Source organism: Chanodichthys erythropterus, chromosome 14 (assembly GCF_024489055.1).
Source record: "Chanodichthys erythropterus isolate Z2021 chromosome 14, ASM2448905v1, whole genome shotgun sequence".
In the NCBI taxonomy this organism is placed as follows: Eukaryota; Metazoa; Chordata; class Actinopteri; order Cypriniformes; family Xenocyprididae; genus Chanodichthys; species Chanodichthys erythropterus.
This window is the reverse complement of record NC_090234.1, coordinates 8,771,233-8,794,814: the sequence shown is the minus strand read 5'-3', so window position 1 is coordinate 8,794,814 and position 23,582 is coordinate 8,771,233. Positions and strand designations below refer to the sequence as shown.

Sequence of the window (23,582 nt, the reverse complement as noted above, 5' to 3'; positions counted from 1 at the left end):
CAGGGTTTAATTTGGATTTGTCTGTGCATGTTTTTTTTTACTCTTATAGATTGGGTTGCCATTGAAAAATCATCATTTGTTAATGATGCGTTAAAAATCATCATTTGTGTTCTACTGAAGAAACAAAGTCATCTACATCTTGAATACGCTGGGGGTAAGCAGATAAACATCAAATTTTCATTTTTGGGTGAACTACAGTGGGTACGGAAAGTATTCAGACCCCCTTACATTTTTCACTCTTTGTTATATTGCAGCCATTTGCTAAAATCATTAAGTTCATTTTTTTCTCATTAATGTACACACAGCACCCCATATTGACAGAAAAACACAGAATTGTTGACATTTTTGCAGATTTATTAAAAAAGAAACACTGAAATATCACATGGTCCTAAGTATTCAGACCCTTTGCTGTGACACTCATATATTTAACTCAGGTACTTTCCATTTCTTCTGATCATCCTTGAGATGGTTCTACACCTTCATTTGAGTCCAGCTGTGTTTGATTATACTGATTGGACTTCATTTGGAAAGCCACACACCTGTCTATATAAGACCTTACAGCTCACAGTGCATGTCAGAGCAAATGAGAATCATGAGGTCAAATGAACTGCCTGAAGAGCTCAGAGACAGAATTGTGGCAAGGCACAGATCTGGCCAAGGTTACAAAAAAAATTCTGGTGCACTTAAGGTTCCTAAGAGCACAGTGGCCTCCATAATCCTTAAATGGAAGATGTTGGGGACGACCAGAACCCTTCCTAGAGCTGGCCGTCCGGCCAAACTGAGCTATCGGGGGAGAAGAGTCTTGGTGAGAGAGGTAAAGAAGAACCCAAAGATCACTGTGGCTGAGCTCCAGAGATGCAGTCGGGAGATGGGAGAAAGTTGAGAAAGTCAGACCATCACTGCAGCCCTCCACCAGTCGGGGCTTTATGGCAGAGTGGTCGACGGAAGCCTCTCCTCAGTGCAAGACACATGAAAGCCCGCATGGAGTTTGCCAAGATAGTGAGAAATAAGATTCTCTGGTCTGATTGAGACCAAGATAGAACTTTTTGGCCTTAATTCTAAGCGGTATGTGTGGAGAAAACCAGGCACTGCTCATCACCTGTCCAATACAGTCCCAACAGTGAAGCATGGTGGTGGCAGCATCATACTATGGGGATGTTTTTCAGCTGCAGGGACAGGACGACTGGTTGCAATCGAGGGAAAGATTAATGCAGGGATATCCTGGACGAAAACCTTCTCCAGAGTGCTCAGGACCTCAGACTGGGCCGAAGGTTTACCTTCCAACAAGACAATGACCCTAAGCACACAGCTAAAATAACGAAGGAGTGGCTTCACAACAACTCCGTGACTGTTCTTGAATGGCCCAGCCAGAGCCCTGACTTAAACCCAATTGAGCGTCTCTGGACAGAACTAAAAATGGCTGTCCACCAACGTTTACCATCCAACCTGACAGAACTGGAGAGGATCTGCAAGGAGGAATGGCAGAGGATCCCCAAATCCAGGTGTGAAAACCTTGTTGCGTCTTTCCCAAAAAGACTCATGGCTGTATTAGATCAAAAGGGTGCTTCTACTAAATACTGAGCAAAGGGTCTGAATACTTAGGACCATGTGATATTTCAGTTTTTCTGTTTTAATAAATCTGCAAAAATGTCAACAATTCTGTGTATTTCTGTCAATATGGGGTGTTGTGTGTACATTAATGAGGGAAAGAAAAATAACTTAAATGATTTTAGCAAATGGCTGCAATGTAACAAAGATTGAAAAATTTAAGAGGGTCTGAATACTTTCCATACTCGCTGTATCCCTTTAATCAGACGATTTGTGGACATTTTGTGATTATCAGCATTGCCAATAAATGTGTCTGCTTGGCTAATTAACAGAATATTTAGTTCCTCCTTGCAACGATTACAAAATCTACAGAGTTATACATTTTATTTCATTATAGAACTTAACCCACTGTAAAAAAATAAATAAATAAAATAAAATCCTGTTAAATTTATGGTTTAAAAAAATTCTGTGGTTGCCAGAAATTCATTGTAAAATATATTCTGACAATGTTTCTTTTTATTATGGGATGTATGTATATTTTACAATGCATAACCATATAAGTGATATAATATTAATATACCAATCTCTTTGAACAACCAAAATCTGCTTTTTACCTTAAAATGTACTGAAACACCATAATAGTAGGCTACAGGTGGCACAATAGAAAGCCACAGTTCATTTTAAGTTCATTTTAAGTGGCCTGTCCATCAAACATGACCAATACTCATATATAGATGGCGCTCAGGGTCAAACACACAAACACAACACCGTCTGGGTAAAACACTTGACACTAAAATAATGCAATAAACATTTACTAAATAATAGAAAATAGATGACACGAAACACCCTAATGTACATTACTGATGACCAAAATAAGAAACAAAACTTTAAATAAATAACTTTAAAGAAAATATTATCACTAAACGAAAAAAAAAAAAAACTCTAGTATAACACATCTTACATTTGTACATCAAACTACTTAACACAGTGCAAAGAATTTTTTTTTTTTTTTTTTTATTGACCATGTCTCATCATACACAGGGCACAAAGTTAAACAGTATTGCCACTTTAAAAGGTACATTATGTGTGTGTGAGTGTGTAAACCCTACGTTTGGGTGGCAATACAATTTATCAGAAATATTTGACCTTGTGGTGACATTTTTTGCTGTCCATGTGGAAAATAGTTTATAAATCATGTTTTTTGAAAATGTAAAAATGCAGAAAGTTTTCTGTGAGGGTTGTATTTAGGAGTAGAGTTAAGGGGACAGAATATATTTTTTACAGTATAAAAGTCATTATGTGAAATTATTATGAAAACACAACGTGTTTGCATATCTTCTTTTTCAGTACTCTCTCATGGACCTGCTGTCTAAGATGGTGGTGGGCACGCCTCATTTCGTCCGCTGTATCAAACCCAATGATGACCGCCAGGCTCTGCGATTCAATAAGGAGCGTGTAATGGTTCAGCTGCGTTACACCGGCATCCTAGAGACCGTCAACATCCGCCGGCAGGGTTATTCTCACCGGATACTCATTGAGGAGTTTGTTAACAGGTAGAAAACATCCACAGTGTAACATAACGCTCACAGAATGAGTGTTGTGCTTGTCCCACAGGGCCTGAGAAACAACGAAGATCATACAAAACACAAGCTGCTAATGAGAGCGGGAGGAGAGAAATTAGGAATGACACAACACGACTGACAATTCATCACAGGAAGTCAGGGAGAATACTGTTGAGTTAAATATTTGATGCACTTCATAAGCTGATTCCTGAGTTACATGAAGTTACATAAAATGGGATTTTTTTTTCATTTTGCGGTTTGTTTAATTAGTGATACTTGCTGATATTGCTCATATTTAGGGTTAGGGATCTAAATAAACACTTAAAGGATAAGTTTACCCAAAAATGGTGTTCCAAACCCATAAGACTTTCATTCATCTTTCACAAATTAAGAAATTTTTATTATTCTTTCATTTGGCATGGTTTACCATATTTGATGAGCTCTATGCACATTTGTTGATCAATTATTAAATGTGAATAAAAGCCTAAATTAAATCCATTCATCATATAAAGTGATAGTGTCTCCTCAGAAGTCTTGGAATAATCCACTCAGTTCATATGAATTATTTCTACAATGCATTTATTAACTTTTTGAAGCTTGAAAATTTAGGTTGGACTTTCAAAGGATGGGCAAAAATGATGAGAGAATATTAAAAATGCCTTCATTTGTGTTCCAAAGATGAACAAAAGTCTTGGTTTGGAATGACATGAGAGTGAGTAATTAATGAAAGAAATTTTTGCATGAACTATCCCTTTAACCCTGAATAGGAAACTTTGGTATGTAACTTATGTGTGCTGTTAACTTATGATTTTCAACTGGAGGAACTCCCTTAGACTTATATTGAAGGAGAGACTTTAGAGTTCATAATATTATAGACTTGGTTCACAAAGAAACCACCGAACAACCACCCAGAACACTTTTCCTGCTCCATTTTACTGAGGATATGTTAATAACGGTGGTCATAATGATTATGTTATCCTGCAAAGAAAAAAAAAATACATTCTGACTCCAAGTCCAGGCTTCATCAGTTATGCAGTCAAAATGACATTATTCCAGGCGTTCCTGTTGGACTACAGGAATTTTATTAGATTTAATTAGCTGGAGCTCTTGGGCTTCATGAAAAGAAGGAAGAAAGACAGACAGACAGACAGTTAGAGAGATCAAAGCTTAGAGACTGCTCCATGAGCGCATATTGAATATACCCACCTCCTCTAGTGCTCCCTGAAGCTCCTGGGAAACTCACATTGCAGGTTTATTATCTATATATTTTGATAGTGCTGAAAGAAGACCGTAATCATCAATAATAGGTCATTAAGCCTTTGAGAATACAAGTGATGCTAAATTAGACTCTGGTTGAGTAATTAGTGGTGAAATGGTACTTTGAAGGGGCGGAGTGAATCCGCTGAAAGTTTCTCAGCGCCGAGGAAATTCATGGTCCAAATTTACTTTTCCGAGGCTTAGGGAATCACACTTCATTTTCCATAAACTTTTCACTTTCTTGTGTTTTCTTTCAACCCATCCATCTCTTTCTCTCGTGGGCTGTGAGATGGTGGACATGTAGGTCATCTCTTTTACATAAACATCCCAGACAATTTTTCTCCACACTCAGAGGGGCCGCTCAAACGTAAGACTCTCTCTGGCTTTTTTTCCCGTCGTCCTTTTGAGCACAGAAGTGTCCTGATTATCATTATTTTCCCCAGACTTCCCCCAACCAGTTTGCATGAAAAAGAAATACTCTGTGACCGTTCTGTTTGCATGTCCTTAGTCGGACAACGTCTAGAGCTCTTCCTGTTCCTGTAAAAATAACAACTTCTATATGAAGAAATAGATTGAAATGGATCTTTTTGGAAAACCTTCTCTGATGTCATTAAGGAGAGCCTTTTTGTATTTTCTACCAGAGACATAACTACTATCAGAAATTATGAAAGACCACGGTTCAAGTGGAATCAAAAGCAGTATTCTTTCTTAAACACATAGGCTGATATCTTCCCCTTTAGAGTGAGTAAATACCCAGCATCAACCGCAAGCTTCAGAAATTTCGATGAGACACATTTATGAGTTTCATGCCAGTTTATTTATAGGCAGGTATATTCAGAAGGACAACTGAAGGCCCCCAGACAATAACAACAAGGCAACTAAGGCCCCATATTTATAGACTTATCAGAGAATCAGGTGATGCTTTATATTTCTGTCCTGACCATCAAAGGTTTTTGTCACAGAAAGATGCTATCATTGAAATATAGAGATCTAGAAAGATAAGTCTCACCATGGTCTTTTATCTTTTTCCGTGTAAAACAGTCTTAAAACATTCTTGAGGTCTGTGCAAAAATAATGAGAGGCTTTGTTTAGTATGTAATACTTAATTTAGTGAAGGGTGTCAAGTTAACATTAAAATATAACTAAAATATTTAAAAAATTTAGTTAAATATAGAATGTTGTGGGGATGACGTATGTTTGTAGGCCAAAACATTTTTAGCACTTTTTTTTTAACTCATTTTAGCGCTTCCAGTTACATTGTCCTGAAATCAAAGGGGTTTTTTTTCTTTTAATTCTACAAAAATACGTCACCACACCTTACTTATAAAAAATAAATAAATAAAAAAATAACTGTATTTTCATGTTTTATTTAATGACATAAAATACATCAATAATACCTCATTAATATATATATATAATTTTTTTTTTTTTTTTTTTTAAGCTTTTACTTTTATGACTACAAAGGTTGTTGGGACATTAGCCTAATTGTTGGGATATTAGCCTAAAAAAAAAAAAAAAAATATATATATATATATATATATATATATATATATATATATATATATATATATCAATATATATATATATATATATAATTATTTATTTATTTATTTTTTTTTTTTAAGCTTTTACTTTTATGACTACAAAGGTTGTTGGGACATTAGCCTAATAATCATGACACCAAACAGATAAAGTCATCTACTCACTAATTTAACTCTAGCTTCTACAACCTTTATTTTTTATAAATATGGTCTTGCGAACTATTGTAACTAAACTTTCAGGTAAAATGTTTTTTGAATAAAGATTGAAAGAGTGGCTGGAAGCTTCATGATGGTGACATTGAAGTCATGTGACCGTGGTTTGTTTGTTTGTTTATAGCCTACGTATAGATTTTTACTTCTGGTGATTGAGAAATGGTGAGCTTGCGAAAAAAAGTTTGTTTAACACTCTGCATTTCTGACTGGTATAATTTGAGTCTGATTGTTTTGTTTTCTTGTAGGTATTACTATCTGGCCTTTCGTGCACATCAGATGCCAGAAGGCAGTAAAGAGAATGCTGTCATTATACTGCAAAGAGCCAAACTGGAACACTGGGTCCTGGGCAAGACCAAGGTAGAGTTATCATCCTCATGAAATGTCTTCTTTATTTTCTGTGCATTCGCTTTTTCTCTCTGTCCATCTGTGGTAAATACATAGTTAATAGTAATAGCATTGGTCCCAGTCCAGAGACCAATCCTGATGAGTAGTGTAGTTGTAGATCTGTTTTGTCAAGGTGTATAGGTTTGGTCACTGGTTTGTTAGTTTCTGCTGACAAAGAGAGAGAGGCTTTGGGATTTAAAAGATCCTACACTAAAAAAAGGTGTAGAAACTAATTTCACTCACAAATTACAGTAACTACAAAGAATCGAAGACTTGAATTATGCATGATTAAACAAAATTAAACAGTTTTGAAGTAAAAATAGTGAAATGGTACGTTCTTATAAGACATACTCCAATAATCTTTTTTACAACTTTGAAAATTATTTTTTTACAGTGCATGACTGGTATTCCACTTGTATTATAACCGTTCCACTTTCACTATTATTCTTCTAACAGCTGTTTGAATGTCTGATAGAATATACATAGAGCTGTGGATCAGGCAGGAAGAGATCTAGACATTGTTCAACTAACTAAACAAGCTGTACACATATCTGACTTTGTGTTTCAGAGAAGGTTAAGTGGCATGTCTACTACAGATATATATGTAATGTATTATTGATTTACCTTTAATAGCACAGAAAACAATTCTAGATTTTTCTTTTAGTGCATTTACTGTCAGACCAGTGCTTCCAAGTCATGGTTTCTTTCCTCACATTCTTGTGTCCTGTTTCATCCTGAACCCCTTGATTGCAATTGTTTCATGTTCCAGACAGACACATGAAGGTAGAGTGTTCATTGTGAGGTATGAGCATGCTTCCCTGTATCTGCATAGATGTGTGTTTGTGTCTTTGCAGGTGTTTCTGAAGTACTATCACGTGGAGCAGCTCAATCTGATGTTGCGGGAAGTGATTGCTCGAGTGGTATTGATGCAGGCCTACACAAAGGGCTGGCTGGGAGCTCGGCGGTACCGCAAAGAGAGAGAGAAACGAAACAACGGGGCAGTTATCATTCAGTCAGGTTCTTGTAACTCAAACTCATTACCGAAGAACACTTCTGATAACTGATGTACTGGATATGCAGGGCTCAGTAGTAAGAACACATGTGTTGCATTTTCAAGGACAAATCTTTAAAAAAATTCTAAACAAAGGTAGTCTGTTCTTAGTTTTTTCCAAAAGAATTGTTTATAATTTAATAACTGGCTTTGAGTTACATACACTACCTTTCAAAATTTTGGGGTCTGTATGTTTTTTTTTTTTTTTTTTTAAAAGAAGCCACTTATTAGTATTTATTGGGCAAATATAAGGACAGGTTCGAAAGACATGCGAGGGTTCAATCCAGCAAGACAGTCCAACGTGGCAAACAAGTCCAAATGAAAGACAAAGGGGTGAACACAAGAAGCAAGGTCATACACAAAAACAAAGCTTAGAAATGCTCTAGATAGATACAAGACATTGCAAGGTAAAGGGGAAATACAGGTCCTTAAATATGGTGATAAGGTGCAGGTGGGACAGAGGTCCAGAATTCAGTAGATAGTTTCCTCATGCGGTGAGTCAGGGTAACAGTAATGCCACCAGACCCCTGGACCCCAGACCCCTTTGACCATGAGGTCTGGGTCGTGGATGATCTGGATGACAGGTGTGGAATTCCATGATCAGGGCAAGATCCAGGATGTCATCCAATGCTATCCACAAGCGCTCCTGCAGTCCGTATCTCTCCCAGTTCACCAGGTAAAACATGCATTGGCCCCTACGCCGGCAATCCTGGAGGGTGCGGACCATTCACTTCAAGGGGAGGTGGAGAGGTAGAGTCCTCTGTGGGGCTCAGGCCCAAGCAAGACTTTGTATGTTATAGGGTTAATCTGACTGATGATTTTGAAAGGGCCAACATACCTGGGACTGAATTTCTTTCACGGGAGTCTGAGGTCACTGGTAGACAGCCAGACCCTCTGCCCAGGGAGAAGCATGGGAAAGGGACATCGGTGCCAATCCATCTGGATCTTTTGTTGACAGATGGCTCATTGGAGATGTATGTAGGCAGTGTCACAGACCTGATTGCTCTGATGCATCCAGTGGTTCACCGTGGGAAGATCTGCAGACTCGACAGACCAGGGGAACAGCAGGGGTTGGAATCCTAATACAAGCTCAAAAGGGTTCATGCCTGTGGAGGGTTTGCAGAGGGAGTTTTGTGAATAGTCTGACCATGGAAATAAACGACTGTAGGTCCATAGGAACTGGCCAATCTCCTGATTGAACTGCTCTCCCATTGGACTGTGGGTGATACCCGGAGGTGAGGCTGATGTTGAGTCAGCATGATGTTAAGACAACACCTAGGTGACACCATGGCTGGTGAGGTATGGGAAAAGGATGAAGAAGACCAGCAGGGAGTTCTTGGGCAGTTTCACTTACGCATAGTTTGCACAGTTTATGATGAATGAGGAAATGTCCGAGGCTAGAGAGAGCCACCAGAAACGGTTCTGCACCAACTGTGTGGTGCAGTTCTCACCTGGATGTCCAGAGCTTAATAACATGTGGACCCAAAGGATAACATGAGAGCGCAGAGTTTGGGGGACATATGTCCATCGCCTGTGGGCACTGAGAAGGGGTGGGTTCAGTTAATTGTGCATGTGTTATCTCTTTCATGATGTTCCATTGGACCGGAGCCACTACCAGTGATGAGGGCAGGATGGTGGTGATAGTTTCAGAGTGATTGCTGTCCGTGTGCATACAAGAGAGAGCATCTGCTTTGATGTTTTTAGATCCCGGCCGTTTGGTGACAGAGAAGTGGAAATGAAAGAAAAACAAGGCCTAACTAGCTTGTCTAGTGTCCAGTCTTTTGGCTCCCTGTATGTACTCCATGTTCTTATGGTTAGTCAGCAGAACAAAGGGGTGTTGGGCTTCCTCCAGCTAGTGCCTCCACTCTTAAAAAGCAACCACTATGGTAAACAGCTTCCCACATCATAGTACGGTTCCCTGCATCATAGTTCTCAGGATAGTCACCGTCAAATTGCCTTGCCTTGCATGTAACCAAATGATTCTCAACACTTATCCCACCAACAGGGTGCTCGAAAACATCATACAGACGAGTTAAACGTATGATCCTACATGGTGGTGGCCCACTCTAGCGCTCTTCCACACAAAAGATTAATAACAAATGCTACCCTGTCCTCCTTGGTGGGGAAAGTTTATGGCTGCTGAGTGGAAATAAAGTGAGCACTGGAGTAGGAAATCCTCTGTAGCATCTGGGGGTGCCATCAAACTATTCCAGAAGAGCGATGTAAAGGATTTACAGTGCTGAATGCAGCCTGTGGAGCATTAGGTGTTGGTGACAGCAACTGGTGTTGTGTTGTTGGAAGATACTATACCTAATGTGACAGAATCTTGCCACAGATGAATGAGAACTTCATCCATGGTGGCGGACTGCAAGGCCAGCATGGCATGGATGGAAGACTCTGCTGGATCAATAGTGCGAAGTCTTCTGTAACACAAAAAATTTGAAAGGCACAGCAGGATCCATGTGCAGAGTATTTATTAGGCATATATGAAGACAGGGTCAAAAGACAGGTGAGAGTTCAATCCAGCAAGTCCAATTAAGCAAACAAGTCTAAATGAAAGGCAAAGGTATAAGCACAAGAAAAGCAAGGTCATACACAGAAAACACAGCAGTGGAAACAACACTCAGTAATGCACTAGAAAGATACAAGACTTTGCACGGTAAAAGGGAAGTACAGGTCCTTAAATACGGTGGCTGATGAGGGTAACAAGGTATAGATGGGAGAGAGGCTCAGAATTCATGCTGTGAGTCCGGATAATGACTGGTGTGAGTGTGGATGTAACAGTGATCACCACATGAAATATATTCCTGTGATGCCATGATTACTCCAGTGTTCAGTGTCACATGATCCTTCAGAAATTATTCTGTAACACTGGGGACCTAGGAAGGCAGACGGAAATGAAGAATCTAGGTGCAGGAGTGAGTTTAATGAAAACAAAACAAAACCAAAACAGGGAAACACTGGGAACACGAACACGCACAATACATTCAATGACTGACAAAGAACAAAGGAAACACAAGGGCTATTTATACATAAGGGGTAACAAGCTGGAAACAATCAGGACTAATCAACAGGGAAAACTATAAAGATGGCATGAACAAGAAACAGGGACAGAACAACATAAGAGCCCAGACATGACACAGGGAACTTATAATAGATTTGCTGCTCAAGGAACATTTCTAATTATTAGCAATGTTGAAAACAGTTGTGCTGCTTAGTATTTTTGTGAAAACAGTGATGCATTTTTTTTAGAATAGAAATCTTTTGCAACATTATAAATTTATTTCCTGCCACTTTTGATCAATTCTAATTAAAAGTATTAATTTCTTTAAAACATCTTACTGACTTCAAACATTTGAACAGTAGTGTATATTATAATAAATTATTGTTCAGTGTATCAAAAACCTTACTATAAATGTACTAAAATGTTACTAAAAATAACTTTTTCATATACTGTATATAACTGTATACTGTATATAACTGTTTATCCAGGGAAAATATTGTTAGTAAATATCTGAACTACTCGTTGGACTAGGCCAACAGAAAAAAAAAAAAACCTTAATGTTGATATCCGATCTGTAGTACATTACTGTGACCTCTAGAAATTGTTTACCAGTTTACAAAAACTAATTCTCTGTGTTTTATTCCCATCAACTCTTTCTCTTTGTCTCTGTTCAGCCTGGAGGGGTTACACGGCCCGTCAGAATCTGAAGCTGATAAAGAAAGAGCGTGAGCAGGCTGCAGTGCAGATCCAGTCAGGTACGCATCTCTCAGAGAGCTCTGTTGAACCCAAATTCATGTTACAAAATTGTGGAAATATTTTCTGAAGAATTTCTACTCTATACTTTTGTGTCTCTCGATTTCAGTGTAGTCTGATTTATTGGCACGAAAAGTAACACTTGTTTATAATGCTATTTGCATATGAGCTGCAAACAGTGATTTTTCCTAATTTCTATTTTACTTTATTCTGCACTTTTTCAAACTAGAATAACACTACAAAATAAATTAATTAAATTACATACTTTAGTCATTAAAAGGGTCATATTGTGAGACCCTTGTATATCTATACTGATCAGCCACAACATTAAAAGCACTGACAGGGGAAGTGAATAACATTGATTACATCATTACAGTGGCACCTGTCATATTAGACAGCACAGTCAGTTCTTGAATTTCATGTGTTGGAAGCAGGAAAAATGGGCAAGCGAAAAGATCTGAGTGACTTTGACAAGGGCCAAATAGTGATGGGTACACAACTGGGTCAGAGCATCTCCAAAACGGCAGGACTTGTCGGGTGTTCCCATTTAGCAAGATGACTAGCGTGTTTGGAAAATAAGAGCGAAAAATAAGAAGGAGCAGTAGTAAAAATGTAAATATGTTTAGTGATAGAGACAAGTGCTAAGACTGCTCCCACTTTCCATCTTTCCAAATCTTTCCAACTTGCAATTTTTACAGCATTTTTCACAAAGTACCTTTTTTGATCTCAACAAACAATCCCATGAAACAGTGCTGCTAAATTAATAATGTGTGGAGCCAGCGTCTCTTTTGAAAGTTTGGGTCACAGCATTTGGTCCCCATGTTTCAGTAGAAAGCTGCATTTTGAGCTCGCTTTGCTTTCATCTGTTTCCCAGTGCAGGCGGCAGAGGAGCGAAGAGAGAGAGAGAGAGAGAGAGAGAGAGAGAGAGATGGGGGGTGTTGGGGGTTCCCTGCCACTTCCTCTCTCACATTCCCGGCCCATTACAGACTCTCACATACCAGAAACAAGATGGCTTTTTATACTGTCACCCTTTTCATCTGAAATGTAAATGAATTCTTACTCGGTGTGGCCTGACGGAGATCAAAGCGGGCATATTAACCTTCTTGGGGCGCGTTTCCATCGCCGCGCTCGTCTTCTGAGGGCGTGAGGAGGGAGGGGTGGAGGCAGGGGTCCAGGGGGAGGAAGAAGAGGGAGGAGTGATGCTATTGTTCTCCTCTCCTCTTCTGGAGTACTTCAATTCTCCTTTTTGGCAGACGTCTCTCTCTCGCTCTGTGCTCACAGTATGTCCACTGGTGCAGGTGGCGCGGTGTACGGCACATGTTCAGAGCCGTGTAGAGGTGTGTGTATCCGCTTTGAGGTGGGCTGCATTAGCATTTCTAAAATAAACACTCATCTTTCAAAAATTTGAGACCCATATGCAGAGAATATGCTGAGCACAGTATGCAGATTTAAAAAAACGGGCTTTCGGGGAGAAACGCTTTCTATATCCATACAGGATATCTATACACTGTTAAAAAAAAAACCCTGTAATTGTTACTGTAAAGAGCTATTTTTACCTTCTTTAACCCATAAAATAGAGTTTTGTTGGTATAAATGTAAGTTGATTCAGCTATATTAAATAATTTTATTTATTTTAGTGTCCCTGTTACTCATCTTGCATGTACTTACTATAGTAATAACATGGTGTTACTATTGTCATAATATAGAAAAAAAAGCATAATTACAAGCAACTATAACCCTAAACCAAACCCTAATCGTAATTCTATAGTAAGTACATTTTGTTAATTAATATTATTCTGTACTTATTTGTATAATTAAACTATAACAAGGGCACCTTAAAATAAAATAGTATAACTTTAAAAAAAAAAAAAATAAAAAAAAAAATAAAACATTTAGGTAAAAATTTAGAAATTTAATTGTTACCTTTTTTTTTTTCAGTGTAGGAGATTTTCTGTGACCATTCTGTTCTGAGTTTCATCTTTAGTAAACGGCAGCTATATTAAAGATTTTATGGCCAACACTTTACTTAAAGCCTTTATGTATAATGCTGTATTCATAATGTACATTATAATTATAAATAATTATAAATAAAATCTTTTTATAAATAATTGTAACCAAAGTTAAAATGCATTATAATATTTGCAGATTCCTTGTTACAGCTGAAGTAGTTGTTTGTCAAGTGTTTTAATGCGTTATACTTTCTAAGGGTATGTTGAATGAGTAGAGAGTTATAATAATAATAATAATAATAATAATAAACTATAGTTACAATTATTGATGAGACCATACATGTAAGCAATAAGGTACTCGAGGCTGTGATGTATCATGAATAAGTCACAGCTGAATGCCGCTGTTAGGCGCAGCGTGAAGTGGAGTAACCCCTTCATCCATGACTTATTCACGATACAGCACAGCCTTGAGTACCTTATTGCTTTTATAAAACGGTTACCACACAATACGAAAAATAAAGCCAAAAATATGTATCAGTGCAACTTTCATGAATTAAACTATCTTCCCTCCTTCCTTACGCCTGAAAAAAATAGCCCCTGACCGTGAACAGCAACAGCAGTTACATTATTACGCCATTAGATGGTGGCAAAGACGAGACGATGAAAGACTGCACCACTGTCCAAAAACGCTGACTAAGACTAAATTAACATGCATTATTGTTGACAAAAAAACGAGACGAAAATGTTTTGTATGAAATAAAAACTAAGATAAAATCTCTCTTAATTTTCGTCTACAATCGTCTCAGCGCGGCGGTTGTTATAGCTAATACAACCCCAACAGGCTGATTAGGCTGACTACCTACCAAATAAATCAATAATTTGACACAAAATGATGATTTAAAAAGGAGTTTATTGATTTAAAAACGATTGTATTGCTTCCGCTAAAGAAAATAGTGCGCTCCGTCTCTACGGTTAGAATCCTGTGTGTCCATGGCAACGGTGTGTTATAGTTAGCAGCGGTCTGTTATCAAGAAATAAAATAGTGTGTGCGTAGAAAGAATTCGTCCACACCGCTCAAAAAAAAACAAACAAAAAAAACAGTGCAAGTCCACCGTCTAGGCAGGCTTTTTATGTTAAATGATATTTCCTGTCGCTGCACAGGCTCTTTTATTGTACATGACAGCTTAGGTCCCGATGACCGGTCTTTGCATTACGATTAAAAGCATTATCAATAAAGTAAAAAAAATGTGATGTGCAGTCAAGTTCGAGTGTATGCACTGTTTAAACAAGTGTTCTCAACTTCTCACTGATACTTTTGTGATTCCCGGAGTTTTGACAAGTTTTATAGCCTTGATATTGTTTCTTATTCAAAAGTTGTGACAGAAAAAACTAAGCACCCCCAACCTGAAACCTCTTCCCACACCCCTGTCACATTACATCATAATCAAAATTAATAATTAGGCTTAAAAGCAAATGTATATGTAAGGGAATCAAGTTTAACAATTACATGTAATATTGCTCCAAATATCAATAATGGTGTGTGCAATATCATGTATAACTTGCATTAAGTTGGTAATTTACTTTATACTTATATATATATATATATATATATATATATATATATATATATATATATATATATATATATATATATATATATATATATATATAGTTTTGATCTTAGGCTTTTCATTAAGTTTCATTAAGTCATATTTATTTCCACTATAACACGTGTGTTCCTGATATTATTGCATTTAATGAGGCCTCATTAGGGCCCAAGCGAAAATTCGCGCAGGGCCCTCTTGTTCTTCTAAGGATTATTATTATTTTTTTTTTTTTTCCGTCTTCCGGGGCTTTTTGGGGGCCTTAACATGCTCAAAAACTCTTGAAAATTGGCACACACATTGGAATCCGCGGCCATTAGGACGCCGGAGAGGCTGGTACCCGGGCGTGGCAGGGGGGCTCGACAGCGCCCCCCTTGAAAAAAGTCTGAAAATTTGGTCCATATATTAAACATGCTTGCACGTATTAGTATGAAACTCGGTACACATATAGACCTCATCGGGCCGAACAACTTTCGCGCTCTAAGTTAATCGCCACGCCAACAGGAAGTCAGCTATTAAGGGTTGTTTGAAAAACGCATGCTCTGGAATTTGATATACTCCTCCTAGACGATTAATCCGATCGCCACCAAACTCGGTCAGCATGAAGTCAAGACACTGATGATTAAAAATTGCCAGGGGATTTTTGATATCTCGAACGGTTTGGCCGTGGCGAGGCAACGAATTTATGGCGAGAAAAAGGAAACAGGAAATGTGTTATAACGTCTTAATACATATATTGATCTTTATGAAACTTCACGAGTGTGTTCGTTATAGGAGTCTGATCACATGGATGTGACTATTGTGAGTCAAAGTTATAGCGCCACCAACTGGCAGCAGGAAGTGTATCACTTTTTGAAATGTTTTGAGATCACCCTCTTATTTTTACCTGATTTGCTTCAAACTTCATCAGTGTAATGTCAATACACAGCAGATGTAGACCTATGACAGGATTTTTGATATTTGAAATATTGTTGCCATGGCAACAGGTCAAACTGTAATAATATTCTTGAGTGTTTTTGAGGCTCTTAACAAGCTTCAAATTGCATGAAACTCGACACACACATCAATATTGTCAACCAGTAGACATGGACAAAGCCATAGAAATGGGCGTGGTGGAGGGGCTCAGTAGCGCCACCTTTTGACAAAAGTGGGGGTTAGTTTTTCCTACAGTCACCAAACTCGGTACACATATTATTCTCATCAAGCCGGACAATTTTCTAATTTACATTCATTAGCTCCGACCAACAGGAAGTCAGCTATTTTGGTTTGAATGTTAATTTTTTGAAAAAAAACAGGCTATGAATTTTATACTACTACTCCTACAGGGTTTATCCAATTTACACCAAGCTTTTTTTAACTTGTTGCGAACACATTGAAGTTGTTTAATTGCAAACGGATTTTGGATATCTCAAACGGTTTGGCCGTGGCGAGGCAACGAATTTATGGCGAGAAAAGGGAAACAGGAAATGTGTTATAACTTCTGCATACATTGATTGATGTTTATGAAACTTCAGGAGTGTGTTGGTTGTAGTAGTCTGGTCACATGGATGTAACTATTGTGAGTCAAAGTTATAGCGCCACCAAATGGCAGCAAGAAGTGTATCACTTTTAAAATGCTTTGAGATCACCCTCTTATTTTTACCTGATTTGCTTCAAACTTCATCAGTGTAATGTCAATACACAGCAGATGTAGACCTATGACAGGATTTTTGATATTTGAAATATTGTTGCCATGGCAACAGGTCAAACTGTAATAATATTCTTGAGTGTTTTTGAGGCTCTTAACATGCTTCAAATTGCATGAAACTCGACACACACATCAATATTGTCAACCAGTAGACATGGACAAAGCCATAGAAATGGGCGTGGTGGAGGGGCTCAGTAGCGCCACCTTTTGACAAAAGTGGGGGGGTTAGTTTTTCCTACAGTCACCAAACTCGGTACACATATTACTCTCATCAAGCCGGACAATTTTCTAATTTACATTCATTAGCTCCGACCAACAGGAAGTCAGCTATTTTGGTTTGAATGTTAATTTTTTGAAAAAACAGGCTATGAATTTTATACTACTACTCCTACAGGGTTTATCCAATTTACACCAAGCTTTTTTTTAACTTGTTGCTAACACATTGAAGTTGTTTAATTGCAAACGGATTTTGGATATCTCAAACGGTTTGGCCGTGGCGAGGCAACGAATTTATGGCAAGAAAAGGGAAACAAAGTGTTATAACTTCTGCATACATTAATTGATTTTGATGAAACTTTGGCTTAGTCTTCGTTGTACAAGGCTGATCACATGGATTTGACTATTGTGATTCAAAGTCATAGCGCCACCAACTGGAAGCAGAAAATGTGTCACTTTCAGCATACATTGAGATCACCCTCTTATTTTTACCTGATTTGCTTCAAAATTCATCAGAATAATGTTAAAACTTGGCACATGTAATCCTTTGAAAATGGGCAGGGAGGAGGGGCTCTATAATGGCACCTTGTAGTGCAGTAAATGTGGAGTGAATTTGACATAGTCCTTTGATGTTTAACCGTTTTAAGTGCCTATTGCCCGCTGTGCACAGTTGCCCTGAAGCCACCGGGGTGGCGGTGCCACCGGGCTTGGGCCCGCCATCGCTGCTCGCAGCTATATTTGTATTTATTCTTACAATAGCTTCTAGATATGGTCAAGCAACCAGCCAGGAAAGAGGAGAGGCCATCTATGTCTGACTAAAAACCTTTGTAACTTAAGTTGTCAGTCGGAGTCTGTTGGGCCCCAGCTTTTGAATTGTGTTGGTTAATATAAAATACTCTTCAGCACAGGTTAATCATTTGTGAATGTGTCTCCTAAATCAGAAATTGAAAACCAGACACATTTAACATTTGCATTCAACAAAAATCATTCAACAAGTGTATTTTGTCAGGTAATTATGACATTTAACCAATGTTTGAGATGTATGAAACACTTTTTTTACTGAAATGTTTATCAGTAATAATCTCAGTAATAATGTGTTATTTTTAAAAAAAGACTACAATTTTTTTGACTAAAACTAGACTAAAATTGAAAGACTTTTAGTCGACTAAAACTTGACTAAAATACCTTGAGTTTTCTTTTGACTAAAACTAGACTAAAATGACGAGACGTTTAGTCGACTAAAACTTGACTAACAAAAAAAGATATGTGAATGACTAAATATGACTAAAACTAACAAGGACATTTGGCACAAGACTAAGACTAAGACTAAATTAAAAATAGGTGCCGAAATTAACACTAGTTCACCCATAAATGAAAATTATGTCATTAATGACTCACCCTCATGTCGTTCCAAACCCGTAAGACCTCCGTTCATCTTCGGAACACAGTTTAAGATATTTTAGATTTAGTCCCGAGAGCAGCTTTCTGTCCCTCCATTGAAAGTGTAGGTACAGTGCACTGTCCATGTCCAGAAAGGTAATAAAAACATCATCAAAGTAGTCCATGTGACATCAGTGGGTTAGTTAGAAGTTTTTTAAGCATCTAAAATACATTTTAGTCCAAAAATAACAAAAAATACGACTTATACAACTAACCCTTTAACTGTTTAAAAGGGTAGTACATCGGACATTTTTTATCATGAACATAGGACCGACCTGAAGGAAAATGCTAAATCTGAATGCAGGTAATAAACTTGCTCACTCAGTCTCTTTCTCACATTATCTTCTACATAATACAGTAAGCTTCAATGAACAATATCAATTGAGAACAAACAGTTCACATTGCTAAGAGTGGTTACTAATGGTGTTGTGTAGTGATACACAGAACTGTTGGGTGAAGCGGTCATAGCCGTGTATTATCATGAATAAAACACAGCTATTGACCAATCAGAATCAAGGACAGGAACTAACCGTTTTATAATACAAGTTATAATTAATGCATTAAAAATACTAATGCAATACATATAATGGCTTTAAGTAAAGTGATACCATTTTATGAAGCCTGTATTTATAATGCATTATAAGGGTATTTTAAGCCATTGTAATGTATGCATAATAGCTTATAAAAAATTTAAAAATGTATAATATTTTGTATCATCTCATGAATAATTGTAACAACAGTTATAATTAATTATAATACTTATCTATTTGTGGTTATAACTTTTAAGATTTAAAGCACGATGAACACCGTTACATCCACTTAAGTTATAATGGATTATAGTTTTATTATGGATTATAAGTCTTATATCTTTGTTCATTTTTTTATTTAAAATCTGCACAGTGTCTTTCTATATTTCATGAGTGGTTAGGAGTGGTTGTTCATATTTGAGTATTTCCAGTGAGGCTAATGTTCATTTCAGTGTAAGATATTTTAAGTTCACTGGTAACCTATTTACATCTGGAACAATGCAATATGGTTTTGTTGATATTACAATAAAACATTGAAAGCAAATGTGTCAAATAATCCATTCATGATTTCTTATAGCTGTAAACACTTAAAGGAATAGTTCATCCAAAAGTGAAAATTCTGTCATCATTTACTCACCTTCAAGTTGTTCCAAAACTGTATGAATTTCTTCTGCTGAACATAAAAGAAGATGTTTTGAAGAATGTTGGTAACCAAACAGTTGATGACCATTGACTTCCATAGTATTGAAAAAAATATATGGAAGTCAATGGCTGCCAAACAAATGTTTGGTTACCAACATTCTTCAGAAATTCATTCTTATTCTTATGTTATTTTACTCAAAGCAGACAAAGACCACTTATATTATGACTACATTATAAAGCCTTTTGGATGTTTACAAGAAGACTTTGTATTAAGATATATATCATTATAAATACAGAAAGTTTTATCAAGATTGTAAATATAATAGACCCTTTGTCTGTGATGACGCATTTAATGGTCATCAATATTGTAAATCCTGCAAAGTTTTTTAAATTTTCATTTTTTAAAACACGTATGTACATTTATAACACTATAGTATATTAAAATTACAAAAAACTAGTTGGTGTTTCTAATACAGCGGCTATGGGAGTGACTGTAAAAATTACATCTTTCTCTCTTCTGACTGCTGTTATCAATCCCTCTCTATTTTTTTCTTCTTTTTGAAAGTTGTGAAAACACTATTGTGGAGTTTTTCTTTTGCTATTCAAGCAAATGGAAACACAAAAAATATATTTAATGTATTCTCTCATTCACCACTATAGAATTTTACCCAACAATGTCGACTTCCGCTTCTGACAAACTCGGAAATGTGAAAAGGGTCTATAGTCATGATACTGACGCAAAGTGTTTTCTGAACACCCACAAAAACACATGACAAACTATGCACTCCCACACTGTGTGAGAGTATGAGATTACATGGTTGCGTTCGCACCCTCTGTTCTGATTAAAGCGTAAAGTTTTGAGTTTTAATTGGGCGTCTCATTGAAAGTGGAATAAATGACTACTTTAGCATTTTAGAGCAGGGCTGCTGCTTTCATGTGTTCTGAGATTTACACTCATTTGTATGAGTGATAAAGTACTAATTACTCACTCAGAGCTCATTGTGTTTTTTATCCTAAACATGCATTTAGAGTGTCTGATCAAAGGAATCAATTTATCTGAATGTATGTAAAAAACTGCTACATTACATTTGATACTACCATGCAGTATACTTAGTCATACTAATTTAGGAAATGTTTATAAATGGGGCTTTCATACATTATTGCTCAAACTTAGTAGTGATTATTTATCTAGAGATGCTCACACCATTTGCGCTACAGATTCTTCAGTATGCCTGCTTTTATAGTACATTTCTAAGTGATCAGACTTAAGATTTTCACCTGCTACCAATTGTTATCTGATATTATGTTATTTTATTCATTGTTCCACAATTATATGTGTTACAGCATACAGAGGCTACAGAGTCAGGAAAGACTACAAACAGAGTCGACACACAGGGTGAGTTGAGGGTGTGTTCATTGTGTTTGTTTCCTTTGTATGTTATCATAGTGTATTTTTGCATGATTGTGTGTTTAGGTATCTGTTTGTTCTATACAGTAGGTTCCCTGCAGTGATGTTGTGTTTGAGTGTGTGCAAGCATTGTATTCATTAACCTTCCTTAAATCACAAATCCTGAGCAATGATCCACAAGCTCTTTCTCACACACACACACACACACACATTGTGGGGAAATTCTATAATGGTTTTTATACTGTACAAACTGTATTTTCTATCGCCCTACACTACCCCTACATTTAAACCTACCCATCACAGAAAACTGTGCACATTTTTACTTTCTCAAAAAAACAAAAAAAAAAAACATTCTGTATGATTTATAAGCCTTTTGAAAAATGGAGACATGGGGTAATGTCCTCATAAGTCACCCTCTCCTTGTAATACCTATGTCATACCCATGTCATTATACAAATCTGTGTCCTGATATGTCACAAACACACACACAGACACACACACACAGAATGATGATGACCAGTGTTACTGAATGCAAGTACATGTACAGCAAAATTCTGATTCAGTCATCTCCTCATAAAAACTATTTTAAGTTTAGTTTTTTTATTATTATTATTAATTTTGGATTTGATTTGCCCGAAAAGCACAGTGCACTGTTTTGTGGTTTGTTTTGTTTTTGTTGTGTTTTGATTTTTTTTTTTTTTTTTTTTTTTTTTTTAGCACAAAGATTGCTGACAATCGTATCGAAATAACTCATTAAATAGACTTAGTTACAAAAAAAAAAAAATCCAAAGTTTTCATCCACCCTCCCACATCTAAGAGTGTTTTGGGTGGTGCGTGTATATGTTTGTGTGTGTGTGTGTGTGTGTATCCTCCAGCCATTTGGCCTATCAGAGGGGATTCTCAATGCTTGTTTATATCAGAAGTCTCAGTGGTGAATCTTCAAACCTCACACTTTGCTATTCTGTTTCATCAAGGCTGGAGAGGAACGTTATAGATTTATTTTGACATCAACTGGCCCAATTTTCTCTTGTAAAGTTCATAAACTTACCTACATGCTCATTAGCTGACAGGAGTGTTATCACAGGATTCGACTACCAGCTGACATCGGTGTGTGTGCATTGAAATCATACATGTTCCAATGCGCATCAGCGTTGCTGCAATAAATTACAGATGATTCCTGGGAGAAACATGCTGATGATGTCATTGATATTGTGGCAGTCCCATGTACGCAGGAGATCATCTTGTTGTTCAGAGTTGCTCTTTCATAGCTCAGGAGACTTTATGGCCTGTTCACACCAAACACAAATATTTATTGTGAAGCTATGGAGCTATTCACACAGGGGACAAACTTTTTTTTTCTTTTTCATTTTTTCCCAAATCATCAGTGAGTTTGTCAATTTTATTTTATTTTATTTATTTATTTTTACTCATCCAGCTATGAAAACAACTAACTGACCAATAACAATTAATCTTTGGGTCACATATCTGGAACAGCTGCATATATCAACACATTTTGTGATGCTAATGTACTTAATGTTGTTGGACATGAGAGTTCTCCGTATGTTTAATTTGAGCATCAGCTTCATATCAGGTGTCCTAAAATTACTTATGAGAGAAAACAAATATACACAATTAACTTAATTTTAAAGAAATATATATATATATAATATAACTCAGATGATTGGTCTTAGATGACCTTACAAATGTTTCAGATCATATTGAGATTTCTGACTTTTGATTGTAGAATTTATTTTATTTCAGCACATTTTTAAGATCTCTTCTGAAACCCTAGAGGAGGCATATGTGAGATTTACTTCTGGGTCTCTTGCTCAGATTAAATATCTGAGAAGCAGACGAAATGGAAATTCTGTCATAACTTTCAAATCATTACAAACCTGACTTTTATCTGTGGAATCAATTTCAAAATTCATTTGGAATGAATTTTAGATAGCAATGCCAGATAGATAAAGATATTGTTTCAGTGGGTATTCAATGGATTAGAAATGTCTCGGTTACTATTTGAACCTCCATTCCCTGATGGAGGGAACGGGACATGGTGTCGATGACTGAAACTAGGGGGTTGCACTTGGGAGCCCCAAACACCTCTGATACTTTGAGGACAGTACTTACCATGGGAATAGGACACTTCATTCTGGCTTTTAGACCTTTCTGGGGATTATGAAATCTCACAAAGGTAATGGGCGTCACCCAGCCTGCTGATTTACAGGTGTCTGTTAGAGAGATGCTATTTGCTAGAGCCCAGGAGGATGTAACTCTTCTTGTGGCATGTGCTCACACTCCTAAGGGCCACGGGCCACCTTGGGCCTGGAATGCCAAGGCAATGGCATCCACAATCCAATGGGCTGCCCTCTGTTTGGAGACAGCCTTCTGCTGTCCCCCAAAAACAGACAAAGAGCTGCTAAGAGCTTCTGAAGCTTTGCGTGCAGTCCAAGTAAACATGCAGGGCGCATACTGGACACAGCAACAACAAGGCTGGGTCTGCCTCATCCTGAAGCAACACTTGCAAGCTCACCATTTGGTCCCTAAAAGGGGTAGTGGGAACTTTGGGCACGTAGCCCAGCCGGAGTCTCAGGATCACAGTCAGGAGTGTCGTCTTCAAAGAGAGGGTACTTAGCGCTACTGATTCCAAGGGCTCAAAAGGAGCTCCTGGCAGGCCCAGCAAGACTACAGAGGGATCCCATGAGGGAATAAGGCATGACATATGAGGATTTAACCTCCTGGTGCCTCTGAGGAATTTGATTATCAGGTTGTGCTTACCTAGACTGTATCTTGACT

The 23,582-nt window shown here is 37.3% G+C and overlaps 1 protein-coding gene across 8 annotated transcripts in view; it reads left to right on the top strand.

Annotated features, from left to right (window-relative positions):
• The window catches only part of myo3b (myosin IIIB), a 173,660-nt gene that overhangs the window by 104,355 nt on the left and 45,723 nt on the right, over nt 1-23,582 (top strand). For 7 of the 8 annotated variants that reach the window (XM_067409691.1, XM_067409687.1, XM_067409686.1 and 4 more), the window contains 5 exons: nt 2,896-3,101; nt 6,367-6,478; nt 7,360-7,522; nt 11,235-11,315; nt 20,723-20,774. In XM_067409691.1, coding sequence (XP_067265792.1) covers nt 2,896-3,101; nt 6,367-6,478; nt 7,360-7,522; nt 11,235-11,315; nt 20,723-20,774 — 614 coding nt within the window. The remainder of the gene's footprint in view (nt 1-2,895; nt 3,102-6,366; nt 6,479-7,359; nt 7,523-11,234; nt 11,316-20,722; nt 20,775-23,582) is intronic. The other variant, XR_010897124.1, reaches the window with a different exon arrangement.